General features: G+C 53.9%; 1 protein-coding gene across 1 annotated transcript; it reads left to right on the forward strand.

Moving 5' to 3' along the window:
* Nucleotides 1–1,453: 1,453 nt before the first annotated feature.
* Nucleotides 1,454–22,573, forward strand: OTUB2 (OTU deubiquitinase, ubiquitin aldehyde binding 2). Its single transcript, XM_036071885.2, has 6 exons — nt 1,454–1,654; nt 12,929–13,024; nt 14,484–14,602; nt 18,209–18,293; nt 18,885–19,079; nt 20,114–22,573. Exons 1-6 carry the CDS (start codon nt 1,652–1,654, stop codon nt 20,318–20,320), a joined length of 705 nt encoding a protein of 234 aa, XP_035927778.1. The 5' UTR covers nt 1,454–1,651; the 3' UTR covers nt 20,321–22,573.
* The last annotated feature ends 264 nt before the right edge of the window (nt 22,574–22,837 follow it).

The following is a 22,837-nucleotide window of genomic DNA, read 5'->3' on the forward strand; positions in this document are numbered from 1 at the left end:
AAGGCTAAGCCTGAGACAGGGACCTAGACCCTGCCCCACAGGCCCTTCCCTCCCTTCCTCAGCAAAGACTCCTCACCTGCACCCCACGGCCGCACACTTGGCTCAAGCATTCCTCCACTGAGTGAAGCCTAGCGCAGCTTGGAGAGAGCACTGGACGAGGAGTCAAAAGTCTGGGAATCGAGCCTGGCTGGACCACTTTGTAGCTGAGCAGCACTGGGCTGCATCTCTTACCCCTCTCACTCCCTTGGTTATCAAAAACAAAGAGCAGAACTCTCCAAAAGCAAACAGGGGTGTGGTAGTATGTCCCCACGATCACATGCACGGTTCCTCAGCAGAATGAATGCAAAACCAGCTCCAGAGTCAGGCTGCCTGCGATTGAATCCCAGCGCGTGCTGGGCGAATTTGGGCAAGTACCTTAATGTCCCCGTGCCTCAGTTTCCCCATCTGTAAAACAGGGATAATAGGGATGATAATAATAGGACCTATCCCCATAAATTAGTTGTGAGAGCATTAAGTAGGATAATATAGGTTGAGAGTTGAGGACAGTGCTCAGTACACAGTGAATGCTCAATAAAAATTAGTCTTTGTTGTTCTTGCTCCTTGAGCCACGATTAAACCCCAAATTCCCCACCTAGTAAATGATATGCACTTGGAAGACACAGATGTTTGTCTGTCCAAGAGTCCAGCCTGGTGCCCGGGGCAGGACAGTGAGCGTGGGAATGGGCAATTGCTTAATACCCGTACCTGGAAGTATTAGCACCTGTAAAATGGGCACATGCAATGCCCTGGAGCCCCCTTCCCCAGAAACCCTCCCTCCCCCACCCAAAGCATCTCCTCCAGGGGTGGAGGGCTGGTGAATGAATCTTTGAATGATACCTATTCCTGTGTTTGATGTTCAGTAATAATGAGCTTGTATGCAGGCTGAGTCACCAAACCTGATTCACGTCTGTGCCAAACATATAGCCATACAATTCCAGAGGCACAGCGTCACCGGTCCTGGAAATTCATTCATTCAACAACCATTAATTGGGTGCCTGGTAACCCACTGATTCATGAGTTGGAAGTGGGTAAAACATTATTTAGAAGCTACACAAGGGCAGGCAGGTAACTTAATGTTATTGGGCACGTGTTCCCTAAGCACCTGTCCTCTGATCTTGAACAAACTATACTTACGTGGCCTTGTTTAGGAATTAATGAGAGCCAACTAATCTTTCAGAAGACCTCAATTTGCAGTTTTGGTCAAAAGCCCATCAGCCTTTACAAATGAAGACCTGTCTTTCTGGGTTGGGCTAACTCCTTTGCTAGTTAAAAGCTTTCTGTGTCTTTAAAAGGGGGCGGCACCCTGTCAAATGAACCCTAAAGCATAGGCTGAAGGCGCGTGAAGTCCCACCCACTTTCTGTGACGTCCTGTGGCCCGGCTCCTGATTGCCCGCCTCGGACGTCAATCGCGGGGCGTGTGTCTTGCTGGGACACAGTGGAGGTCTAGCCTGTGGTTTGCGGAGCGGTCGGGTGTATTCTCCGCTCGCCCCCACGCCTTCGAGGCCCCCGCCGCCCGACCCAACGGCGGACCCAGCCAGTGGCTTCCGCGGCGCCCTCCCGCACCGGATCGCTCCTCGCTGGGGCGAGACCTGGCCCGACGGCTCCGGTCACTATGGTCAGTGGTCGTGGGGGGAAGCGGGGGAGGAGGAGGTGGAAGGGGGGCGCGGTAGGCGGGCTCGCCGCCGGGGCGCATGTGCGCTCGCGGGACGGGGGACGAGTGTGCGGCTCAGTCCCCAGCCCGGGTCCCGCGGCGTTCGGACCCCTGGGAATAGTGAGTCGGGACGGATGCCGGGGGCCCCGTCCTTCCTGGGAAGGCCCTGCAAGGCCCCGCCGTCCCCCGTGGACGCCCAGCGAAGGGGACCCAGCCCGGCCTCTAGGATCCCGGCCCCTGGCGCTCTCGTCCCCGGTGTCCCCGAGGGTGCCGCCGCGACGGCGCAAGGTAGGCGCCCTCGACGGGAACAGGAACCGGGAGGCTCCAAGGCTAAGGGTCGCCCTCTTTGTTAAGTAGCCCCCCGCCCCCCCCCCAGTGGGCAGCTCACGGCGCCACCCACGCAGGGGCTCGGGCATCGGAGACCTTCCCCTCCAAGCCCCACAAGTGACCTAGGAGGTGCAGGAGCGGCCGGTCGGGGGACATCCTGTCCATCCCGCAGATGAACAGACGGCGTGTGCATTAGGACACACATGCAGAGGCTGCCTCAAGTTGTGAGGCACGTGAATTAGGGGTCCAGGCAAAGCGAAGACTAGAGGAACCCCTGATTCAGAGCGGAAATGGCCCCAGAGACACTCTGAGCCAGGCCAAACCTGGAACTTGGGTAGGTGGGGAAACTGAGGCCCAGGTAAGGAAGGGGCTGGGACTGATTGTGGTGGACCTGGGACTTGAACACAAGCCTCTGGACTCCCAGTCCGGTGCTCCTTGGGTTACATCAGTCCATTTTCCAGGTTGTGGGGGGAGGGGTCAGGCACTCTGCGAGGGACTGGGTGTGAGGACTGCCTAAAACCCTTTAATCCTCAGCCCCCAGCTCCAGGGAGCCTGTAGAGTGTAAGGGCTGGTGGCCCCTATGGTGGCTTGGGGTCACACAGCTCTGAGTTCAGATGCCACCTCCACCCCTTGGAAAGCCAAGAGGCTTTGGTTGGTCTTCCCCCCGCCCCCCCCACCCCCGGCACTATTTTGTGCATCTGCACAACGGGCACTGCGAGGACCGGGTGAGGTGATGCCCGTGGGGCGCTTGGCCCAGGTAACGAGCTGTGGTTGTTCCTGTGATAACAGAGTCCTGGAAGTGGGTGGACACAGGTGTCTGGTTCTTCTTGGCCTTCTCCCTCCCATGTCTGCTCGGGGAGATGGTCACCCCTCCAGGATGCTGCTGGGCTGGGGCATGGGTCAAAGCATGGTCATGGCCTGGCACATTCTGAATGTGGTGTGGGCAGCAGGTCATCCAAGTCGGGGGACCATCCTGGACAAAGCAGCCTACTGCTGGGGCATCTAGAAGCATCAGCTTCCTGCTTCTACCCAGTGCCCAAGCGTTTCCCCGGCTCTGCTGCTCCTGGAAGGGGGCCCAGGCATTTCTGCATCTGTCACCCACCAGGGAGTGGCAGGGGCTGAGGTAATAATGGCTTTAGCCACCCCGGAGCTGGAGCCTGGCATGCCTTCTGGCCACCACTGGGAAGCTGAGAGGAGGGCAGGGACGGTGGGGGGGCGAGGACCTGAACTTTTGGTCTTTGTGCTACACAGCGAGGCCTCTGACTCCACCTTCCCCGCTGCCCTGGACTCTCAAGACCGGAAGTTAGAGGGCAGATGGGGTCAGAAGCACCAAGCCCTCACCCTGTCAGGGAAGGCTTGGGGGCCTTGGAGAGGGGTGAAGTGGTTAATCCACCGAATAGGATGTCCGCCAGGGAATCACAGGGTGGGAGAGGGCTGTGCAGTGTCTGTGTTCCTTTTTGTTTACCTGGCATTTATTGAGCACCTACTGTTAGCCACGCACCGTGCTATGCGGGCTCTGGGGTGATTGCTGTGTTTCTGCGTGGTGTGAATGGTGCTGTCTGTGCGGGGGCTGCAGGGGAGAGGAATGTCCTTGGGAAATACAGCATCTTCTTTCCTCTCCCACTTCAAAGTCACTGGGCTAGGCTGGAGGAAGGGTCCCACGTAGGAGACACAGGGCCCCTTAGGAAGGCAGGGGCCGGAATGAGATCCAGGCCTGGGGCGGCCACTGGCTGGGGCTGTTAAGTAATAAGTGCTCACTCAAAATGCATTTAACATCTGGTGATTCAATGAGTGTGCGAGGTGAACAGTAAAACCACAGGGCCCTTCAGTGCTTTACTCTTTTATTTGTCAAACAAGCCCCCAGGAGGCAGGCACCCTAGTCATGCCCCATGATGGGCAGTGATGAGAAAGACGAGGGGCGTGACCTCTCTTAGGAGCTCACTGCCTGTTGGTCAAGACAGAGCTGGACACAAGCAATTCCTGAGCTACTGATCATGGCCCCAGAGGCCTGACTGAGGGCTTTGGGAGCACAGCAGAAAGCTGGTACACTCTGAGGGTGCAGGAAATATCAGGGAAGGCTTCACAAGGGAGTCTTTTGAATGGGGTTTTGAAGCATATATAGGAGTATTCAGGAAGGCTTTGAGGAATAGTACATTCCAGGCAGGGTGCGACAGTGTGCTTAAAGGCCTGGAAACATGGTTAAGATTGGGATATTCTGGGAAAGGTCTGTGTGGATGCATGGGGCTCAGAGGAGGGAGGGGAGATGAGTCAGGAAAGTAGGAAGGGTCAGGATGTGCTGAGAAGGGCTTCATATGCTGTGCTGTGGGCTTTGAGTTTTATTCTGCTGATGGGGAGGGAGCAAGAACCGTAACATACTTCGGGCAAGTACGAGGTGGTTGACTTGGATGAGCTCTCTGGCAGTGCAGTGGACACAGGGTTGGAGGTGGCCAGGCTGGGTGAGACCCGCTCATGCATTTGTTCACCTGGCCACTCAGTGCGCATTTTTGGAGCATGACTGCGTGCCAAGCACTGGGGGATCTGGTCTTGACAGGTGCGCAAAATCCCTGCCCTCGTGTTGTTGACATTCTAGTGGAGGGACAGACAGATTGCAAGGAAATGAGTGAACCTACGTGGCAGCCAATGCGCTGAAGAAATAAAGCAAGTCAAGGCGGTGGGGGGCGGGGGAGGGGCGACTTTACAGAGGGCGCTCAGGGAGGACCTGTCTGAGGACGTGATGCCACCTGAGTCTGAAGAAGAGGAGCAACCTAGGCAGCAGGAATAGCATGTGCAAAGGCCCTGAGGTGGAAACGGGCATGTCTTATTGGAGGAACTCAAAGAGGGTTATTGAGGCTGGAGCTCTGGGAGCAGAAGGTAGGCAAGGCCAGATGTTGTAGGACCTGGCAGGGTTGTCATTGAAATTCTTTTCCTACGGTGAGGGGAGCCCCGGGAGGGAACTGAGGAAAGTTGTGCCCTCCTCTGGCTCACATGGGCAGCAGCCTTTGCTGGCTGCTGTGGAGGATTGTGGGGAAGGGGGGCAGGAGCGGAAGCCGGAGGTCAGTTGGGCCGATGCTGTTGCAGCCTCCTTGAGGTGGCGACTCTGGCCTGACCCAGGAGCAGAGCCGATGGGGAAGAGAGGTGTGCAAGCGGGGTCCTAGGTTTGGCCTGAGCTCCGGCTGGATGGAGGGGCCTTTCGGGGAGCCGAGACCCCTGGAGGGGAGGCAGGGGTGGAGCGAGAGAGCAGTTGGGGCACGGTAGCTGGGGGATGCTGGTCAGACATCCTGCTGGCTGCTGGCTGTTTGAGGCCAGAGCTTCAGGGAGAGGTCAGGGCCAGAAATGAAAATCGGAGGGTCCTTTAGGAGTTGTGTGAGTCCAGGCATCAAATGAGAGAGTGGCTGGGGTCTGAGTTCACGGTCTCTGCAAGGCTAGCCAATAATTGTGACCCAAGAGGGGTGGGAGCCCAGATGCAGGGTCTTCCCTGTTTCCTTAGCTGAACAGCACAGAAGGGGCCTGTGGGGGGCAGGCTGAGTAACAGCCCCCCGAGGATGTCCACACCTAATCCCCAGAACCTGTGAATAAGGTCCCTCACATGGCAACAAGGGCCTCACAGGTGTGGTGAAGTTAGGGGTATTGAGATGGGAGAGGGCCCTGGATCACCCGGGCGGGCCCAATGATGTAATCACAAAGGTCCTTATCACAGGGGCGGGGCAGAGGCGAGGCGGGGGGGGGGGGGGGGCGGGGGTGTTTTCAAGTGAGGAGTTGGGACAGTGGAAGGAGGGGGATCATGAACCAAGGAACACAGGTAGCTTCTAGAAAGTGAAAAAGGTAAGGAAATGGGTTTTCCTCTGGAGCCCCCAGAAATGCAAGGTAACAAACGAGTGTTGTTTTTAAGTCGCGGAGTTTGTGCTAACTTGTTATAAGCAGCAACAGGAAAGCGGTTCAGGGCACTAGGTCTTCCCTAGATCTTTTGCCTCCAAACATCATGATCACTCATCAATTAAAAAATTGATCATTCTGTGCATTCATGTATTATACATCCCGTCCTAAAGTAGACAACTCAAAGGGCGTTTCCTTCCAGCTCAGGCGGCAGCCCACTGTGGAGACCCCAGCCCCAGGCAGGCAAGACCAGGGCTGGGGCCCCGGGGAGCCTTGGGAAGTGACAGGGACCTTCTGAGAGGAGAGGGGAGGCTGGCCAGGTTCGGAGCCCTGTCCAGGTGACCCCTGGAAGCTCTAGCCTCTACTGTGAAGGAGCTGGTAGCTTGAGGTCAGGCCACGCGGTGAGTCGTGGCTTCTGGGGCACGGGGCTGGTTAACGAGGCTGACTCAGCCTGTGGTCAGCCATGCCCATGGAGCAGCCTCAGAGGGAGGTCGGGCTGGCCGCGGGCTGGCCGCGGGCTGGCCTTGCCTGCTGGGGCCCAGGGTGGGCCTGTGAGAGGCCCACCAGCACCTCAGAGCCTGGGTTCAGGGATGTGCACAGACGCAGTAAAGGGTACATTGAGGGGGGCTCTGTAGGCAGAGGTGTGAGCCCGAGGCCTGACTGTTGAGGAGCTGGCAGGAAGTAACAAGAGGACACACGCGAGGGCCAGATGGGTTCTGTTCCTAGAGGATGAAAAGGTGCTGGAAGGCACCCAGGTCTGTTGAATACTTTTTTTTTTTTAAGTACGCTCCAAGCCCAGCACGGAGCCCAATGTGGGGCTTGAACTCACGACCCTGAGATCAAGACCTGAGCTGAGATCAAGAGTCAGATGCTTAATCAGCTGAGCCCCCCAGGTGCCCCCTGTTGAATACTTTTGATGTGCTGGGTGAGCAGGGTCCAAGTCCCTACCAAAGATTGCCTCACTGTGTGACCTCAGGCAGATGGCTTGACCTCTCTGTGCCTCCGTGTCCATTTGTAAAACACATACTTCAAGGCTTAAATGAGATAATCCACAGCACCTGCCCAGCAATGGTGGTTTCATTCATTCAGCAAGTGATCACTGAGCACCTGCTGGGTACCACCTGCTGGAATGCCCCAAGGACTTGGGGTACACCGTGAACAGAAGGGACCAAGGACCCTTATCTTTTGGAGCTTTATTGTCCTACTGTCTTGCTTCTCATGAAAGCCCAGGGAGACTGAATTCAGGCCTTGAGCTGTACCTATTCCAAGAGGAGCCTACTGAGAACTCATGGGAGGGCAGGGGTCTTGCTTGGGGTCACATGTCATCTCATGAGACAGGCCTTTAGGACCGGTTGGACTGAGCTGCCAGAGCCCACTCCTTTTGGCTCTGCCCCTCCCTGTCCTGCAGCCTGTGTCAGCCCAGCCCATCATCTCCCAGGGGTACCTGGAGATCCTCGAACAAACCCAGGCACATGGGGTTCCCTCAGGCAGGGATGCAGAGCTGTGGGATCGAACTCCCCCATCACCCTGGTGGGGGGCCACTCCCTTTCCCCTCTTGGAGGCATCTTCAGAAGCTTTCAGGGCTTTGAACCAAAGTGGTTGGATGCACGGACCGGGCTGTGGGTGGAGAGCTGGGTGAGCCTGGCTTTTTGTTGGTCTGAGGCTGGTGGAGCAATGCTCGGGGCTAGTGGCCAGGTTTTCAGTCTGTAGAGAGAGGCTTTGGAGGGAAGACCAGAGGAAAATGGGGAACCTGAGTCTCCCTGCATTTGGAGGGGGTATGGCCTCGGGCTGGGATCAGCCACAGTAGATGCTTGGATTTCTGCCCAGGCTCTGGAGGCTGCGGGAGGAAAAGGCCAGGGAGACCGAGGCCAGGCTCCCAGCGAGGACTCACACCTGCTCTGAATGCCGAGCCCACCTGCGAGTGCATGGGGCTGGGTCCCAGGATTGCTGGGGAAGAGCCAGTGATGGAAGAAGTGTCCTTTGCTCACTCTGAAATATAGGCCTCGACTTAACCTGCTAAATGCTGTTCCCAAGCAGAGTTGCCAGCTACCTAATTAGCATATGTATCTGCAAAACAGCAATTAAAGGCTGAGATCCTTTCAGGTGTCCTGATTAGTCTGACGGGACATTGTCAGGCCTGGGCTTTCAACATAACATCCTGGAAAATTTCAGCCACGATTAGAATATAATAAAATAACACTAATTAGAGTCAGCCAACGTCAAACCCAGAGAGCATTGTACCAGATATATGGGCCAGTATTTGAGGCTATGCCCAGGTTCTCCCTGGCATTTGAGACTCTAGTTTTTCCCCAGAGCTGTGACCAGGGCCATGCTGCTGGGGAGGGGAAGAGGGAGGGGGATGGGGACCTCCTGGACCTGATTTGGGCCATTCTGGAAAGCCCGGTGCCCCTGGCGCCCCGATAAATGCACCTGTGACCACTAGGGGGCGCTGGAGCTAACCCGAGGCTCCATCACCTGTGGTGGAGGAAGCCCACCAGGGAACCATTTGTCAGGAGGGGTAAATCTTAAAATAGTGTTGAGTGAAGCAAAATAAAAAGGTCACAATATCTGCAGAATAATCTGTATGCACATTTAAAACACACGCATACATAAAACAACTCTATAGTTTTAAGAAGACCAATAGATTCCACTTAAATGAGGTCCCTGGGATAGGCAGATTCACAGAAAGTCAGATGGTGGCTGCAGGGGCTGGGGCGGGGGGAGGCGGGAATGGGGAGTTAATGTTTAATGGGTAGAGGGTCAGGTGGGGATGATGAAAAAGTTCTGGGGATGGAAGGTGGTGATAGTTGCACAATCATGTGTGTATTAAATGCCACGGAACTGTAAACTTAAAAGTGGTTGTGGGGGTATATTTTATATACTTTCCCTCAATAAAAAGACAGGTACTTATTGAAACACGTGCCACAGTGACTACCTGCTGGGCGGGGGGGGGGGGTGCATGGGAACAGGGACAAAGGAGAAGCCAGTGTTGACAGTGGGGCTCTCGAACCCCGAGTATGATGAGCTCTGCCCTCAGTGGCCAAGAGGCGCCCCGAACTGCTATTTAATATTTTTCCTTTAAATTCAATAGCCTAAGGAAATTTGCCCCCCAGGCCAAGTTTATATTATGGCAGGTGGAAAACCTAGATCGGCTTTCCTGGTCCAAGGGGCGTGTCCCTTTCCCTGCTCTACTGCTAATATTCTCATTTTGACCCTTGATGGTGCTTTGCTACCATCTTCAGTACTTATCCTTACATAGTTCAGATTAATTCCTTAAACTCCTTTCCATGCCTCCATTACTATCCTCTCAGAAACGACTGAATACAATTAAGTACAGGCTCCCCCGCCCCGCTGTCTGCCTGGGTTTTGTTTGGGGCGGGCCAGGCAGGAGCAGCGTTAGATACCAGTGGTACTGCTTTTTAATCCGCGTTTAGAAAGGCCCGAGGGGCGCCTGGGTGGCTCAGTCGTTAAGCGTCTGCCTTCGGCTCAGGTCATGATCTCAGGTTCCTGGGATCGAGCCCCGCATCGGGCTCCCTGTTCCGCGGGAAGCCTGCTTCTCCCTCTCGCACTCCCCCTGCTTGTGTTCCCTCTCTCGCTGTGTCTCTCTGTCAAATACATAAAATAACATCTTTAAAAAAAAAAAAAGACCCGAGCCAACATTTTAAGTCAGCGGCCTGTAAAAACAAGCCTTTTGTTAGTGAGGTGGGTAATGGGACTTTGGAATGAAGTGAGAGTGAGTGAGAGGGTGCCATCGGGCGGGCATGCTGGCTGTGTTGAAACATACCTGAGGGTCACCTTGCTTTTCCCTCAAAACCACAGAAGTGGATTTTTTATTCTGAAACTTACAGGGTCCTTTATTAGCACATAGTAGTAGGAGTGCAAGATGAACCGTACAGCAACAGTTGTTTATGCCAATAATGGAACTCTTCCATGATTTAGAATAGATCCAAACACGTTCACTTCTCATAAAAATGCCAACCAAGTTAATAAAACAGGCTTGTTTTTTTTTTTTTTGGTTTTGTTTTTAAGCTCTGTACCCAATGGAGGCTTGAACTCATGACCCAGAGATCAAGGTCGCAGCTCTACCTACTGAGCCAGCCGGGTGCCCCCCAAAGCTGGCTTTACGTTTAAAAAGAATTGCAAATGAAAATGGAACCCTTTGGGGCACCTGGCTGCCTCAGTCGGTAGAGCTGTGACTCTTGATCTCTGGGTCGTGAGTTCAAGTCCCACGTTGGGTGTAAAGCTTACTTAAAGAAAATGGAACACTTTAGGCTCCCTGCTTACTGGCCAAAAGACACCAGCAGAGTGGGAAGGAGTTAAAAGTATGTTGGAAACCAACTTTCTCATTGGCATGATTAGAAATTTTGAAGGAAACTGACAAGAGAATAACTTTCCCTCCTGATGTCCCAATGTCTTTTAACGTCATGTCCGGACATCACCTGTAAATCATCTCTTGTTCCCTCTGTGATGAGTGTCCTCAGACTGGGGGACACTGCTGGAGGCACTGAGCTGGGTAGAGAGGTAGGCTGTCTGCCCGGCTGGGGCCACGGGGGCAGGAGGTTGGGACCTGGCCTGATGGTGCAGAGGCCCTAGCCTGCCCTGCACACAGTGTTCCTTTAAGGTCTAGCAGCCTTGCTCCCGCAAGAGCTAGACTCTGAGCTCTGTTTGCCTAGCAGTTTGGCTTGGTAGAATTTCCATGGGTTTCAGAGTCAGACAAATCTGCATTAAATCACCTCCTGGCCCAAGGGACCTGACCTTGTCAGTGGAGTGGATATAATAACTGTTAGTGGGGAATTAATGAGATAATGGGGATATGTAAGCCTCTGTCCCAGAGCTTGGCACATAGTAGGTGCACAATCATGGCATCTGTTATTCTCTACATCTTGGACTTAGGATAGCAGATCATCCAACCATTTTCCACATAATTGGCTTTCGGCCTCATGGTCACAGAATGGCTATTGTAATGTAGACATTGCATCTGCACTGAAGGCAGGAAGGAAGAGGAAGGAATAGGACATGCCATCTCTGTTCCTTTTATCCAAAACCAAAAGCCTTCCCCGAGCCCCGCAGAATACTTGTCATGGATCCAGTTGACCAGCCCTGATCACCTGGATGCCCATAGATAAAAGGAAGGCTAGAAAAATCATTGAAGAAGAGGTTAGGGTTGTCATGACTTAGCCGAGACATTTTCTACCACATTGCCTGGAGTAAAACAGGGGCCCTGTTAGTAAGGAAGAAATGGGTAGTGGCTGATGGAAAAGCAGCCCACAGTATCTGCCCCAGCATGGTTATTTCACAACTCCTGATGGTTCCCCTGCCCCTGTCTGAGCTGAAGTGAGGACTTAATTTTGCAAAGAATGTGGGTATGGAATGGAAGCTTCCAGAAATAAAACCCAGAATCTCTTCCCCCACCCACCAAGCATTTGCATGCCCTGTTCCCTCTTTTAGAAAGCCTTTTCCTCCTGTGCTTCTTGGGACAACACATTCATCCTTCTTCACTCAGGTTTTCCTCTGGGAAGTTGGTCTGACCACCACCACCCCAATCCAGGAGAGGGCATGTTTGAGACCACCAGAAAGGGAGAAAAGGAATAAAGTGTGAGTTCAAGGGAGATCCCAAGCCTGACTTGGATGAGGTGGGGCAAGCCGGAAGGCTTCCTGGAGGCAGTGGCTTTTATTCGTTTAACAAACCTCTCATCCCCTGCTCTGTTCCAGCCCTGTGATGGGCCCTAGGGCATCAGGTAAATGAAAGGTCTCGGGTAGTGTGACAAGCTGTCCTGTGCTAAGGGAGGCTGTGTAGCTTTGGAGACCTTGATGGCAGGGAGCATCCAGGCTGCCAGAAATGCCCCTTCCCAGTCAAAGCAGCTCATTGTCACAAGTTTGAGTCTGTCCAGTGTGGAGATGGGTAGCCCCAGAAGTCACTCACAGCTCGTTGTATGATCCTGTGGCCCAGCTCTCTGCTTCCAGTGCTGAGCTCTGGCAAAATCTAATCATCAAAAATCTAGACATTTTTTCCAGGTGGAAAGGGGCTTGTAACATCTAGGCTCTTCTGTAAGCCTTCAGCCCTATAGGGTTGAGGTCATTGTCAAGTCCGTGAGGAGGCAGAGAGGCTGCCCAGGAAAGGCCCGTGTGGTCGGAGGCATAAAGTGAAAGTGGTGAGCTCTGACAACACCTCTGTCCAAAATGATGGCAATAAATGGATGGAAAACTGGATTTCCAGTCACAAAAATCCCAAATAACATCAACCGTACAGCCGTGCGGTATTGCGTAACTGTCCCCTTGGGTTATGTGCAGGCACCGGGGCCACTTCTCTTAAACTAAATGACATGTGACTTTAATACCAATTCTTCGTACATTATTTTCACGCTGGAATCAGAGCCGCTCTAGGGATGGGTTGGAGGCAGGGGTGCATCTGCCACTTCTCCGGGCAGAGTCTGGGCAGGAACAGCTTGAGGCAGAGAGGAGGCTGGCAGGGAGTTGGCTACTAGAACAGAGACGTCTCCTGCACTTTCCCTGACCTCAAAGCCGCCTCCTGCCATTACCTGCTCCCTGTGGATTTCTCCTCAGCCCTCCAGAGCCCTGCCTCTGGGCCAGGAAGCTGACCTCTAGGTTGGAATTGACCCGGACTCCAGCTAGGCTGCAGTATGGACTTCCGCCAGTAGGTGGTGTGTCTGCTGGATGTTCCAACCTCTATTTCCAGCTTGTCACACAGTGCTTGGTGCAGGCTGGATGTTTAGGAATTGGTGGCGAATAAAATGAATGAGTGAGACAGGAAGGACAGGAGACAAGGAGACACCTCATACCCCAGCATGAAGGCTCACTAGGTTCAAGGGGTTATACTCTAAATGAATCCATTCAGAAGGTACAGGATGACACCCCTACATGATGGGGCCGACCCTGGCTCCCTGTCCAGGGAACTGACATCCAAGATAACTGGGAATGTGCCCTTTGTGGGAAGGTACCATTCCCTGTGTCATGGATCTACTTGGTAGAAACCCGTCAGTTGCTTTGAAATTGTCACAGCTCTGCTTTTTCTTTCAGAGTGAAACATCTTTCAACCTAATATCAGAAAAATGTGACATTCTATCAATTCTTCGGGATCATCCTGAAAACAGGATTTACCAGAGGAAAATCCAGGTGAGACAGGTTTGTGGGGGGAGAGGATCTTACAGCTAATGTGCTGGAGCTGGGATTGGAGTCAAAGGTGCCATTTTGAAAGCAGAAAGGCTTAGCATTGGGGCCAGGCTCCCGGGCAAATTAAAGGGCTCCCAGAATATTGATGTTGGGCATCTGCCTCTCAGAAATCTTCTAGTTGCTATATATATATATATATATATATATATATATATATATATATATACAGCAATTAAAAAAATTTTTTTTAAAGCTAGGTACTATCCAAGTGCTTTATTTACTCACTGAGACCTCATTACAGTGTTGCAAAGTCAGTACTTTTATTACCCACATTTTACAGCTGAGGAAACCGAGGCATAGATACTAAATGGCAGGCCCAGTCCTACAGCTAGTGAGTGGACAAGCTGGGATTTGGACCAGGAAGCCTGATCTCATAAGCTGCATGCATAACCACAATGCTAGGACATCTCTCAGCGGGGAATGGCCACTCCAGCTGGGCTTTGTAAAAGGGGAGTTTGCCAGAAGGTTGCAGGGACAGCTCACAGAACCAGGGCAGGAGGAGGAGCCTGGGCTCTTATCTCTGGGGCAGCATGCCTCTGCTTCTTTCTGCTCATTGGCAGGACTGTCTCCTGCAGCCCCAGGGAACACTTCCTGGGGCAGGAGCACGGGCTGGGCCGCAGGGACTCGTGTACCCTGCAGCCCTCTCAGGAGATGAGATGGGGTTCCCAAGGAGCATGACCTTAACTGCTGCCATGCCTGAGATGGGCCCTGTTAGTTCCAAGCTGTCTCATTGCTGTGATGGGAGCAGGGACCCCCTGACGCCTTGAAGACCATGCTTTGCTATCAAAACCCTGACTGTAGCCCCATGAGGCAGCCAAGGAGACTTGAGCGCATTTCAGGGGGAAATTGGCAGCTCAGAGCAGAGCTGGAGGTGAGTGGCCTGGGGAGGGCCACACCTTTTGAGAAATGTTTGAAGGACTGGCCAGACCGCTTAGTTATGTCTGAGGAGGTCTTTCCTACCGACTCTGCAGACTCCTGGCCCGCTGCTCAGCCACACCCCACCTCACCCCTCAAGGCCTCTGCTCACCCATGCCTCCCGTGCCACGCACACCACTTCTGCTCCTCTCAGTGCTATTCCTCCAGAAGCCTTCCTAGACTTCTGATGCCACTGCTCCGAGGCCCCCCGTGCTTCTCCTATCCTGTTATTAGTTCTGTAACGATCCATTTCCCCAGACTGTAGGCTGCCTGAGGGTGGACCATGACCCGTTCATCACTCGGTGCCTGCCACAAGGACAGGCTCAGCACGGTTTTACGTTTGTGTGATGAAGGTAGCTGGGAGACTGTGAAGGCTCTGAGAGGAGGCAGCAGGTGCTACCTGGGGGAGGTGGGGGCCCTGGCTCCCACAGGACATGACACGAGGGGTGATAGTGGTGCAGATGACATTTCCTTCTCTGCCCCACAGGAACTCAGCAAAAGGTTCACCGCGATCCGCAAGACCAAGGGGGATGGGAACTGCTTCTACCGGGCCTTGGGCTATTCCTACCTGGAGTCCCTGCTGGGGAAGAGCAGGGAGGTCCTCAAGTGAGTGGGTGCCAGGGACCGCTGGGCGGGCCCGGGGGCCCGGGGTCTCCCTGACGGGGTTTCCTAGGCACGGGCTTGCCAAACCTGGAGAGTGAGCTGCCATGGCGGGGGTGGGGGCAGCCAGGCAGTCTGGGATGGAACCAGTGACCCCATGGGTGCCGGCACTCTGGCTTGAGCTCGCCTAGCTGGGTTGCATTGGTTGCCTTTTTGAATACTCACTCCAAGAAGAAAACGAAGCTTTGCCCATTTTGAATAATTTCGGCCGCCCCTATTCTTACATGTGTGTAACCAGGCATCTCCCTAGTCAGGCCTGGGTCTTGACCTGATGCTGAGGAGGGTCTCTGTCCAGCAGCTGCTCCCTAGAGCGACCCTTTAGGCCTTTGTGTCTAGGCTTAGGTCAGGGCTTCGCTTGTGTTACCATTTGCTCAAACTGCCTGGATCTTGTTGAGTGTGGTCTCGATTCAGAATGGTCTCGGTCAGGCTTCTGTTTCTCCCCAGCTCCCGGGAGACGCTCCAGCTGCTGGGTCTCAGAACACACTCCGAGCAGCAAGGAGCTAAGAGACCTGCTTCTCGATCTTGGAGCTCTCACTGCCCTGAGGGTATCTGATGACACGTCCGCCCCCCCCCCCCCATACATTACAGGGTAGTTAGTAGCATGCCTCACATCTACCTGCTAGATGCCCGGAGGACCTTCCTCCCCAAGTCATGACCATCAAAAATGTCTCCAGACTCCATCAGGTACCTCTTTCGTCAGGGAACAAGTCAACCCTGGCTGAGAATGGCTAGGTTAAGACCATCATCGCCTGTTCAAAATATAGATTCCCTCAAAAGGGATCGAAATTAGCCTAGCTGTTCCTTATTTGGAACGAGTCATTCCTGAACGACAAACTGATGGAGTCCCTTTTGATGGAGAGTCCCCTATCTCCTTCCCCATCTCCCCGCAGCTCTGCAGGGTCGAGACCGTGCAGTCCAGTGCAGGGCTTCCCCCCCCCACTACCCGTGTCCCCGAGTTGTACCATGCCAAGGTCCAGGGCTCTGAGGCCAGACCTCACTCTTGCTTACTTGCTGTGTGACTTTGGGCAAGTAACTCCACCTCTCTGAGCCTCGGTTTCCACATCAGTGGAAGGTGGGTAATTTTGCATACTCAGGGTGCTGTTGTGAGGACTCAGCAAGGTGATGCTCGCAAAGCCCAGCCCATGTGTATCTGTACCAGCCCTGCATGCTGTTTGCCTTCACCCCTGCACTCCTTCCAGGGCACCCTCCCTCCCCTGCGGTCATCACCTAGCAGGACACCCACACACAGACCCTGTTGTAGGCTGTGGGGATGCAGCAGAGAACGAGAGACACAACTCCCTGCCTGTGGAGCAGGCAGGCTAGAGGGCGAAGGCCGTATGTGATATGTCCGATGGCAAGAAGTGTAGGAAAAAAACAGATGGGGAAGGTGGCCAAGTTGTCCAGGACGGGGGCAGGAGGCGGGGGATGGGGGGGTAGGGGGTGGTGCTACAGTTTTAAGTAGGGGTTGGAGCTAAGGGGGAGCGGGGTGCCTCATGGGCCTCTATAAAGACCCTGAATTTCCGCCTGAATGAGATGGAGCCCCTGAGGGTCTGAGCAGAGCACTGCCTGGCCTGCTGGCCGCTATCCACAGGACAGAGTGGGAGGGCACAGCAGGGGACATGCTCTGGGGGGGGGAGGAGAGGATAACGGCAGCATGAGCAGGTGGAGGGGATGGGTTGGATTCCAGATTCCTGTAGAGTTGGCATCAACAGGACTCGCTCACGGCTGGGTATGGTGCGTGAGCCGGGGGGAGTCCAGGATGACTGCCCAGTGTGTTGCCGGAGTGTTCTCCGGATGGAAAAGCCACTTGTTGCAAGCGGGGGGCTGGGGAAGATTGGGAGCTCCATTTTGGTGATGCTGAGTCCAAAATATCTGTGAGCCTTCCAGTGGGATATACTGGGCAGTGGGATATACAAGGGTGGTGGTACTCCATCTTACAGTCGAGTGCACTGAGCCTCGGGAAGGTTACAAGCCTTGCCCAAAGCCACACTAAAGCTGGCGTGCAGCAGAGAGCGTCGCCCAAGTCCCAGTGCCGCCCCCCGTCCCCCCACTCACCTTGTCAGGTGGGAGTCCCAGCCTGGTCTTGGCTGGGCCTGCGGGGCGCTCATCAGTGCTTGGTACAGGGGGTCAGCAGTCATTGGTGAGATGCAGCTGGGGTTCAGGGGGGCCAGGGAGTTTCGGAAAGGGGGGCCCAAGCCCAAGAGCAGCTGAACAGCACAGCGTGTTCCCCACAGCTGTGGCCAGCGCGAACCTCCCCTTCCTGGTTTAAATGTTCGTGCTCCACACACACACACACCCACCGCCCCCTCCCCCTCAACGAGGCACCTGAGCCTCCCCCTCGAGCCTCTAGACACTTGTGAAAACCCCCTTCCTGTCCCACTGGGAGTCTAGCCTCCCTTCCTAGGAGATGGACTGCAGCTCAGCCAGTGCCAGCTGCCCCCCCCCCCCCACTTGGTCCTCCTTGCACGGGCTGCTACCCTCCCTCCACGGACCAGTCGCTGGTTCTGTAGCTCATCTCTGCTGCTGAACGTGTCCTGGGGCCAGGGGCTGCTGGGGTTCCTCGCCATGCCCCCTAGCCCCAGGTCTCGGGAGGGGCTGTACTGTGAGGGGCCTGCAGTGGGAGCACAGAGGGAGGGGCCGGCACTGACAGAGCAAGCGCCGCCGCACCAGTTTAAAGGGTGGCCTGTGCTGACGAAGGCTTCCCGGCTGTGGGGCAGGGGTGGGCCTGATCGGTGGTGGTAACCCTTTCTGGGGCATAAATACTTTCAGCACTGGTTTTCAAGCTACTGTCATGGGGTCACTGAGCAGGGAGCAGGGAAGAGATAAACATCCCACAGCCCAGTCCTATCTCCACCACCACACAACAGACAGACACAGCCTCAAGGGCAGAGACAATTAAGAAACTGAGTTCTGAATATTTATCTTTGTGTTGGAGTATAGTTCAAGTGGTGCTGTGTGTAACACCTGGCTGGTCAAATCTTGAAAACTGAACAATTAGCTCCTGTGAGTAGGTACAGGCCGCTGGTTGACGGGACAGGTGTTAAGGAGTGAAATGCAAATGGGGAGTGGCCCTGGGGCAGGAGGGAGGCTGCAAAGGGAGAGGAGGTTGGGGAGCTTGGCTGGGGTCCTCCATTAGACATTCGTGCTGAGGAGCTGTGTCCTGAGGGAAAAGGCTGTGCTGCGTCACTCCGGAGGTCCCCGTGGAGAAGGGACTGGGAGCACGGGAAGGTTGGGCATGGCCCTGGCCAGAGATGGTGGTCATATGGCAAGAACCATGGGGACAGGAAGGAGGGACAGAGTTCAGAAACCTTTGAAAGGTAGAATCAACATGTCTGGGAGTAGGTGGTGACTACCTCAGTCTCCTAATCTGTGAAATGGGTGTAACACCCCCGTCCTGGGATTGTATACACTGGGGAGGACAGAAGTCAGTCACCTGTTAGTGACACACCCCTCCTCAGGTGTTGGGGGCAGTGGGTGAGAGCGGGAGGACACTCACTGTACAGCAGTGCTCCATCAGCATTTCCCCGTGAGCCATCAGTCTATCCCCTTTAGGTTCAAAGAACGTGTCCTGCAGACCCCAAATGACCTTCTGGCTGCTGGTTTTGAGGAGCACAAGTTCCGAAACTTCTTTAATGCTGTAAGTTAACCTGGGCAGGACAGCTGACGGTCCAGGTCCTTCCATGCTGGCAGAGCGGGCAGGAATGGGCACTGGCTGGAGCCCCCGCACAGCCCATGGCTCTGCAGTTATGTCCTTGCTCCTCCCAGCTGGGGAAGGACAGTTGCTTCCTGTGTGTGGGGACAAGGAGCCCAGGGCCCTGCCCTCCCACAGGGAAGAGGCACCTCCTTTGGGGCAGTAGCTCTCAGGCCGGAAACATCCCCCAGCCTCCTTCAGATGTCCCCTCTCCACCCTACAACCCTGATCCCCTTAGTGAAGGGGGCGTGGGGTTGGGGGATTCAGTTCTGAATCTATAAATAAGAATCCCAATAACCACAGTGATGGGAGGAGATCCAACTGCCGTTCCCTAGACAGGACTCTGGGCTAAGGTACACACTGCAGAGCATTTCTAACCCTCTACTTAGCTTGGTCCCAGATTGACTTATTTTGGTAACTCAATTTGAGGATTTCAAAATGGAAATACACATGGAGGGGGAGGGTCCTGTGGAAAGAGTCCCTTGGGGGAGGGTAGGTCTTGCCTGTGCCTCCCGACTGACAGCCCGGGGGGTGCAGTTTTACAGTGTGGTAGAGCTGGTAGAGAAGGACGGGTCAGTGTCCAGCCTGCTGAAGGTGTTCAACGACCAGAGCGCCTCGGACCAAATCGTGCAGTTTTTGCGCCTGCTCACCTCAGCCTTCATCAAGAACCGCGCGGAATTCTTCCGACACTTCATTGATGAGGAGATGGACATCAAGGACTTCTGTACTCATGTAGGTCCTCAGGGTCTCAAGCTTTGGGGACTTAGCCCCCAGCCCTGGGACCTGCTGTGTTAATACCCAGCTCCTGGGATTGTACACACTGGGGAGGACAGGGCAGTCAGCATGTGGGCCATGGGGAAGTGCCGTGAAAGCCCCTCTCCCCTCGGGAGACTTGAGTGCCATCATCCCTAGCCAGGGGACCTGATGTCACACCTGCATTTGTAATTTGAAGAACAAGATTAGCAAGCCAGAAACAGATCCTACTTGAGCTGCCTCCTGAACATGTGGCTCTGGGCAAGTACTTCCCCCATCCAGGCCTCTGATTTCCCATCTGAGAAATGAGGGCCTTGGACTAGACTGTTTCCAAAATTGCAGAGTAGCAGCCCCAAAGTCACAGTTGTCCTTAGATGTGTTTTGTTTTATGATGTATGCTATTTATCTGAAACGGAGCTGCCAACATTTAAACCCTGGGCAGCTTTCTTGACTCTCTGGATTTCTCTTGGAAGATCCAGTTCCCAGGACCTTATTCCTGCATGGCTACAGTCAGCAGGAGCAGAGTGGCGGCCACCCTGGTTATGTGGGACATACTTGCCAGCCTACCACCATCTCTGCCTCTCTCGGTTGCCTCTTCAGCATTCGGACTCACTCACTCGCCTAGCCCTATGGGAAATCCCTTCATGACGGTCCTCATCTGCTCTGAGGTTCTTTGGTTCTGTGCATTAACAAGCCCAAGCTCAAAAATTCTGCCCACCCCCGCCCTGATTCTTGAAAGTAGTGTTCTCACATACCACTAGAGTCTGGAATCAGAAAGATCTAGATTCAAGCCTTGCAGTTCTAGTGGGTTTCTGGCTGCTCTTCCTCACGGGGCTTCAGTTTCCTCCTCTAGAAACCGGGATGGCAGTACCTACCTGATGAGCTATCGTGAAGATTATTTCCCAGCATAGATGCTTTGACCCAGGGCCGTGAAAGCCAGGGCTGGACTTCATTTGTCTTCTGCCAGGCTTCCTTCCTAAACTGGGTTTGTTTTTTCATTCTGGCCTTTGCAGGAAGTGGAGCCCATGGCCATGGAGTGTGACCACATCCAGATCACAGCCCTGTCTCAGGCACTGAACATCGCCCTGCAGGTGGAGTATGTGGATGAGATGGACACGGCCCTGAACCACCACGTGTTCCCCGAGGCTGCCACCCCTTCCGTTTACCTGCTCTATAAAACATCCCACTACAACATCCTTTATGCAGCCGATAAACGTTGATTAATTTTAGGCTATGCAGTGGAGCCTGTCACCTAAAGGGACTGCGTTTTAAATGGAACATTCCGGCTTTTCAATTTTTTAAGCAACTTAAACTATAATTAGAAAATGTACAGTCTTTTGGGCAAAGTCACTGGGAAGGAGGCCTACCCATTATGGACTGTGGTAACTTAGTGATATTGTTAGTATTTATTTTCATGGAGGATCAAATGCTTTCTAACTCAGGGCTACAAAGCCAGAACCCCTGGCTCTGCTCCCAGTTCCCTGAGACCCTGGGCAGGTCACCTCCCCTCTCTGGGCCCGTTTCTTCATCTAGAGAAGGTTCCTGCCAGTGCTGACATTCTGTTGTCATATAAAAAATAGGGCCCTCTGGTTTCCTTTCTGTGCCTCTCTGCTGGGGAGGAAAAGCTCAAGGTCAGAGGTCTTCAGTGACTTCCCAGTTCTACAAAAAAAGAATCCAGTCCAATCAGCTGTTAGACTGGACTTTGGTAGATGGCTGACGGAAGCATTGGCCAGTTGGCCAATGTGAGGGCTTCAGCGTGGTTCCAAACATTCACCATGGGCGTGTTTTCTTACCCTAACCTGAGGAGGAAAAAGAGACTTTTATGCCGAAGTCTAAAAAGGGGCCTTCAGGATGAAGCTCGGGTTGTTGTGGCCCTCTCTCCCTCTCTCAGGGCCAGACGTGCTTGCCTTTGGGCAGGCGCTTCAGGATTCTGCTGCTAGCCCCACCTGCACAGAGGCTCAAGGAAGGCTGGGGTCTGGGACCAGGAAGCTGTCTCACCACCCCCAACGCAGCCTGGAATGAGAATCTAGGTAATCCTCCAGGTGGAGACAGCAGTACGTGCAGCCACAGACTCCAGCTGCGCAGGGCAGACAAGTTTTGCAAGGCGGTGTGTGGCTGCTTTCCCTTTTTCCCCTTCTGCTCAGTTTTGTGGGCTGGCAGGAAGTTAGGTGGGAAAGAACAGAGACAAGCCCAGGAAACTGGCAGTGAAGGAGATCTCTGTTGCGAAAACTGCCTAGAAGCCAAGAGCCCTGGCTGGCAGCCTCCTCATTCATCCACCTGGACGTGCCCCTTAATAACCTTGTCACCTTGCTGTCCCCAGGACCTTGAAGAGCCTTGGTTGATCTCGGGTACTGCTAGCAAGCTCTCTTCCTCTGTGGGAGGAAATGGAGACCGCAGAAGTGTGGAACTGCCCATGGGTGACTTCCCTAACCCAAGGCGTTTTCTCACAGGTTCCATTCTGCGGGGATTTATGCGTGTCAGCTGCCAGCCAGGCTGTGCACAGGGACTGGGCAGCAGATTGCTGAGGCCTTGTATACAAACAGCAGATTTGTATCATTCTTCTGCCTTTGTGAAGACAGATGTTAGGGTGCTTTAATGCCAGGCAGGGACCCAGGTTCCCCTACTGCCTCAGCTCGAGCTTAAACCCAAGGGCTCATGCAAAGTGATCATGTCACTTTTCCACAGGACTGTAAACCTGACCTTGATCTCTGAACTGGTGATGTCCCACCCTGCTCTGGGTAGGAGTGCTAGGATCTGTGACAAATATACTGGAAGAACAGGGGAAATGTTATGTGACTTGTGACTATCTCAAACCAAAGGGTATGAACACAGCACTGGGCTGAATGCCCGTGGCCGCTCCGAGGGGCTGCGGGATGGCCTGCGCCTCCGGCTGGCTCTCACGGACGGCATAAGCGGCAGCTGCCACTTCTTGGCATGTCCACAAAAGCAGAGGTTTCACTTTGGCAGCCTGGCTGGAGAAATTCCCTCTCAAGACTTCCTATGCTGTGCTTCCAGGTCTGAGAGCCCACCAGTGCTCGTATGGGACCCTCTTCCGAGGACAGATCCTATCAGTTTAGAATCAGAATGCCACAGACAGGCAAATTATTCTCATGTTCTTACAATGTGCTTCCCCTTTCCTCCACAAAACCACTGGTCCATTCCATGCTCTCTGCCTTCTCATCTGCCCCCAGATGGTCTGAAAGCAAGCACCAATGCCGAAAAGGGAGTGGCAGAATTCAGGAACTTGTTTAAATCCAGCCATCTGGGGAGGTTAACTTTGCTTGTCTACGGCAGCCAGTAATGCCGGCATTCACACTTCCTGGATAATTCTCCACCCACCTCACCAAGGCATCTCTGCCCAGACCAAAAGGGGGCAGGAGAGTTGCTTTGAGAATCTGTCTTTATAACTGCACATTTATTATTTTCCTTCCAAAGGGAACTTTATAAATGGGAATGTTTGGCAACAAAAAGAACTGTCCTTGCTTTTGACTGGGTTCTATTTTAAGCACAAAGGGGTTCTGGAGCCAGACCCACCTGGGTTTGAATCCTCCCTTTTCACTTACTAGCTCTTGGCCAAGAACTTCACCTCTGAGCCCTAATTCCCGTATCAGTGAAATGAAGACAACACCTACGCAGCACAGGGTCACTGGTTAGAGTGGAACAAGATTATGTAGGAGATCTGACACCCAGTGCTCTACAAGCGGGGAAGCAGCAGAACACTTGCTGCAATGTGGGCA

Source organism: Halichoerus grypus, chromosome 8, assembly GCF_964656455.1.
Source record: "Halichoerus grypus chromosome 8, mHalGry1.hap1.1, whole genome shotgun sequence".
In the NCBI taxonomy this organism is placed as follows: Eukaryota; Metazoa; Chordata; class Mammalia; order Carnivora; family Phocidae; genus Halichoerus; species Halichoerus grypus.

Coding starts and splice junctions, on each gene's coding strand:
- OTUB2 (XM_036071885.2), top strand. Junction 13,025..14,483: donor TTTACCAGAGGAAAATCCAG/GTGAGACAGGTT, acceptor TCTGCCCCACAG/GAACTCAGCAAAAGGTTCAC. Junction 18,294..18,884: donor TCCGAAACTTCTTTAATGCT/GTAAGTTAACCT, acceptor CGGGGGGTGCAG/TTTTACAGTGTGGTAGAGCT.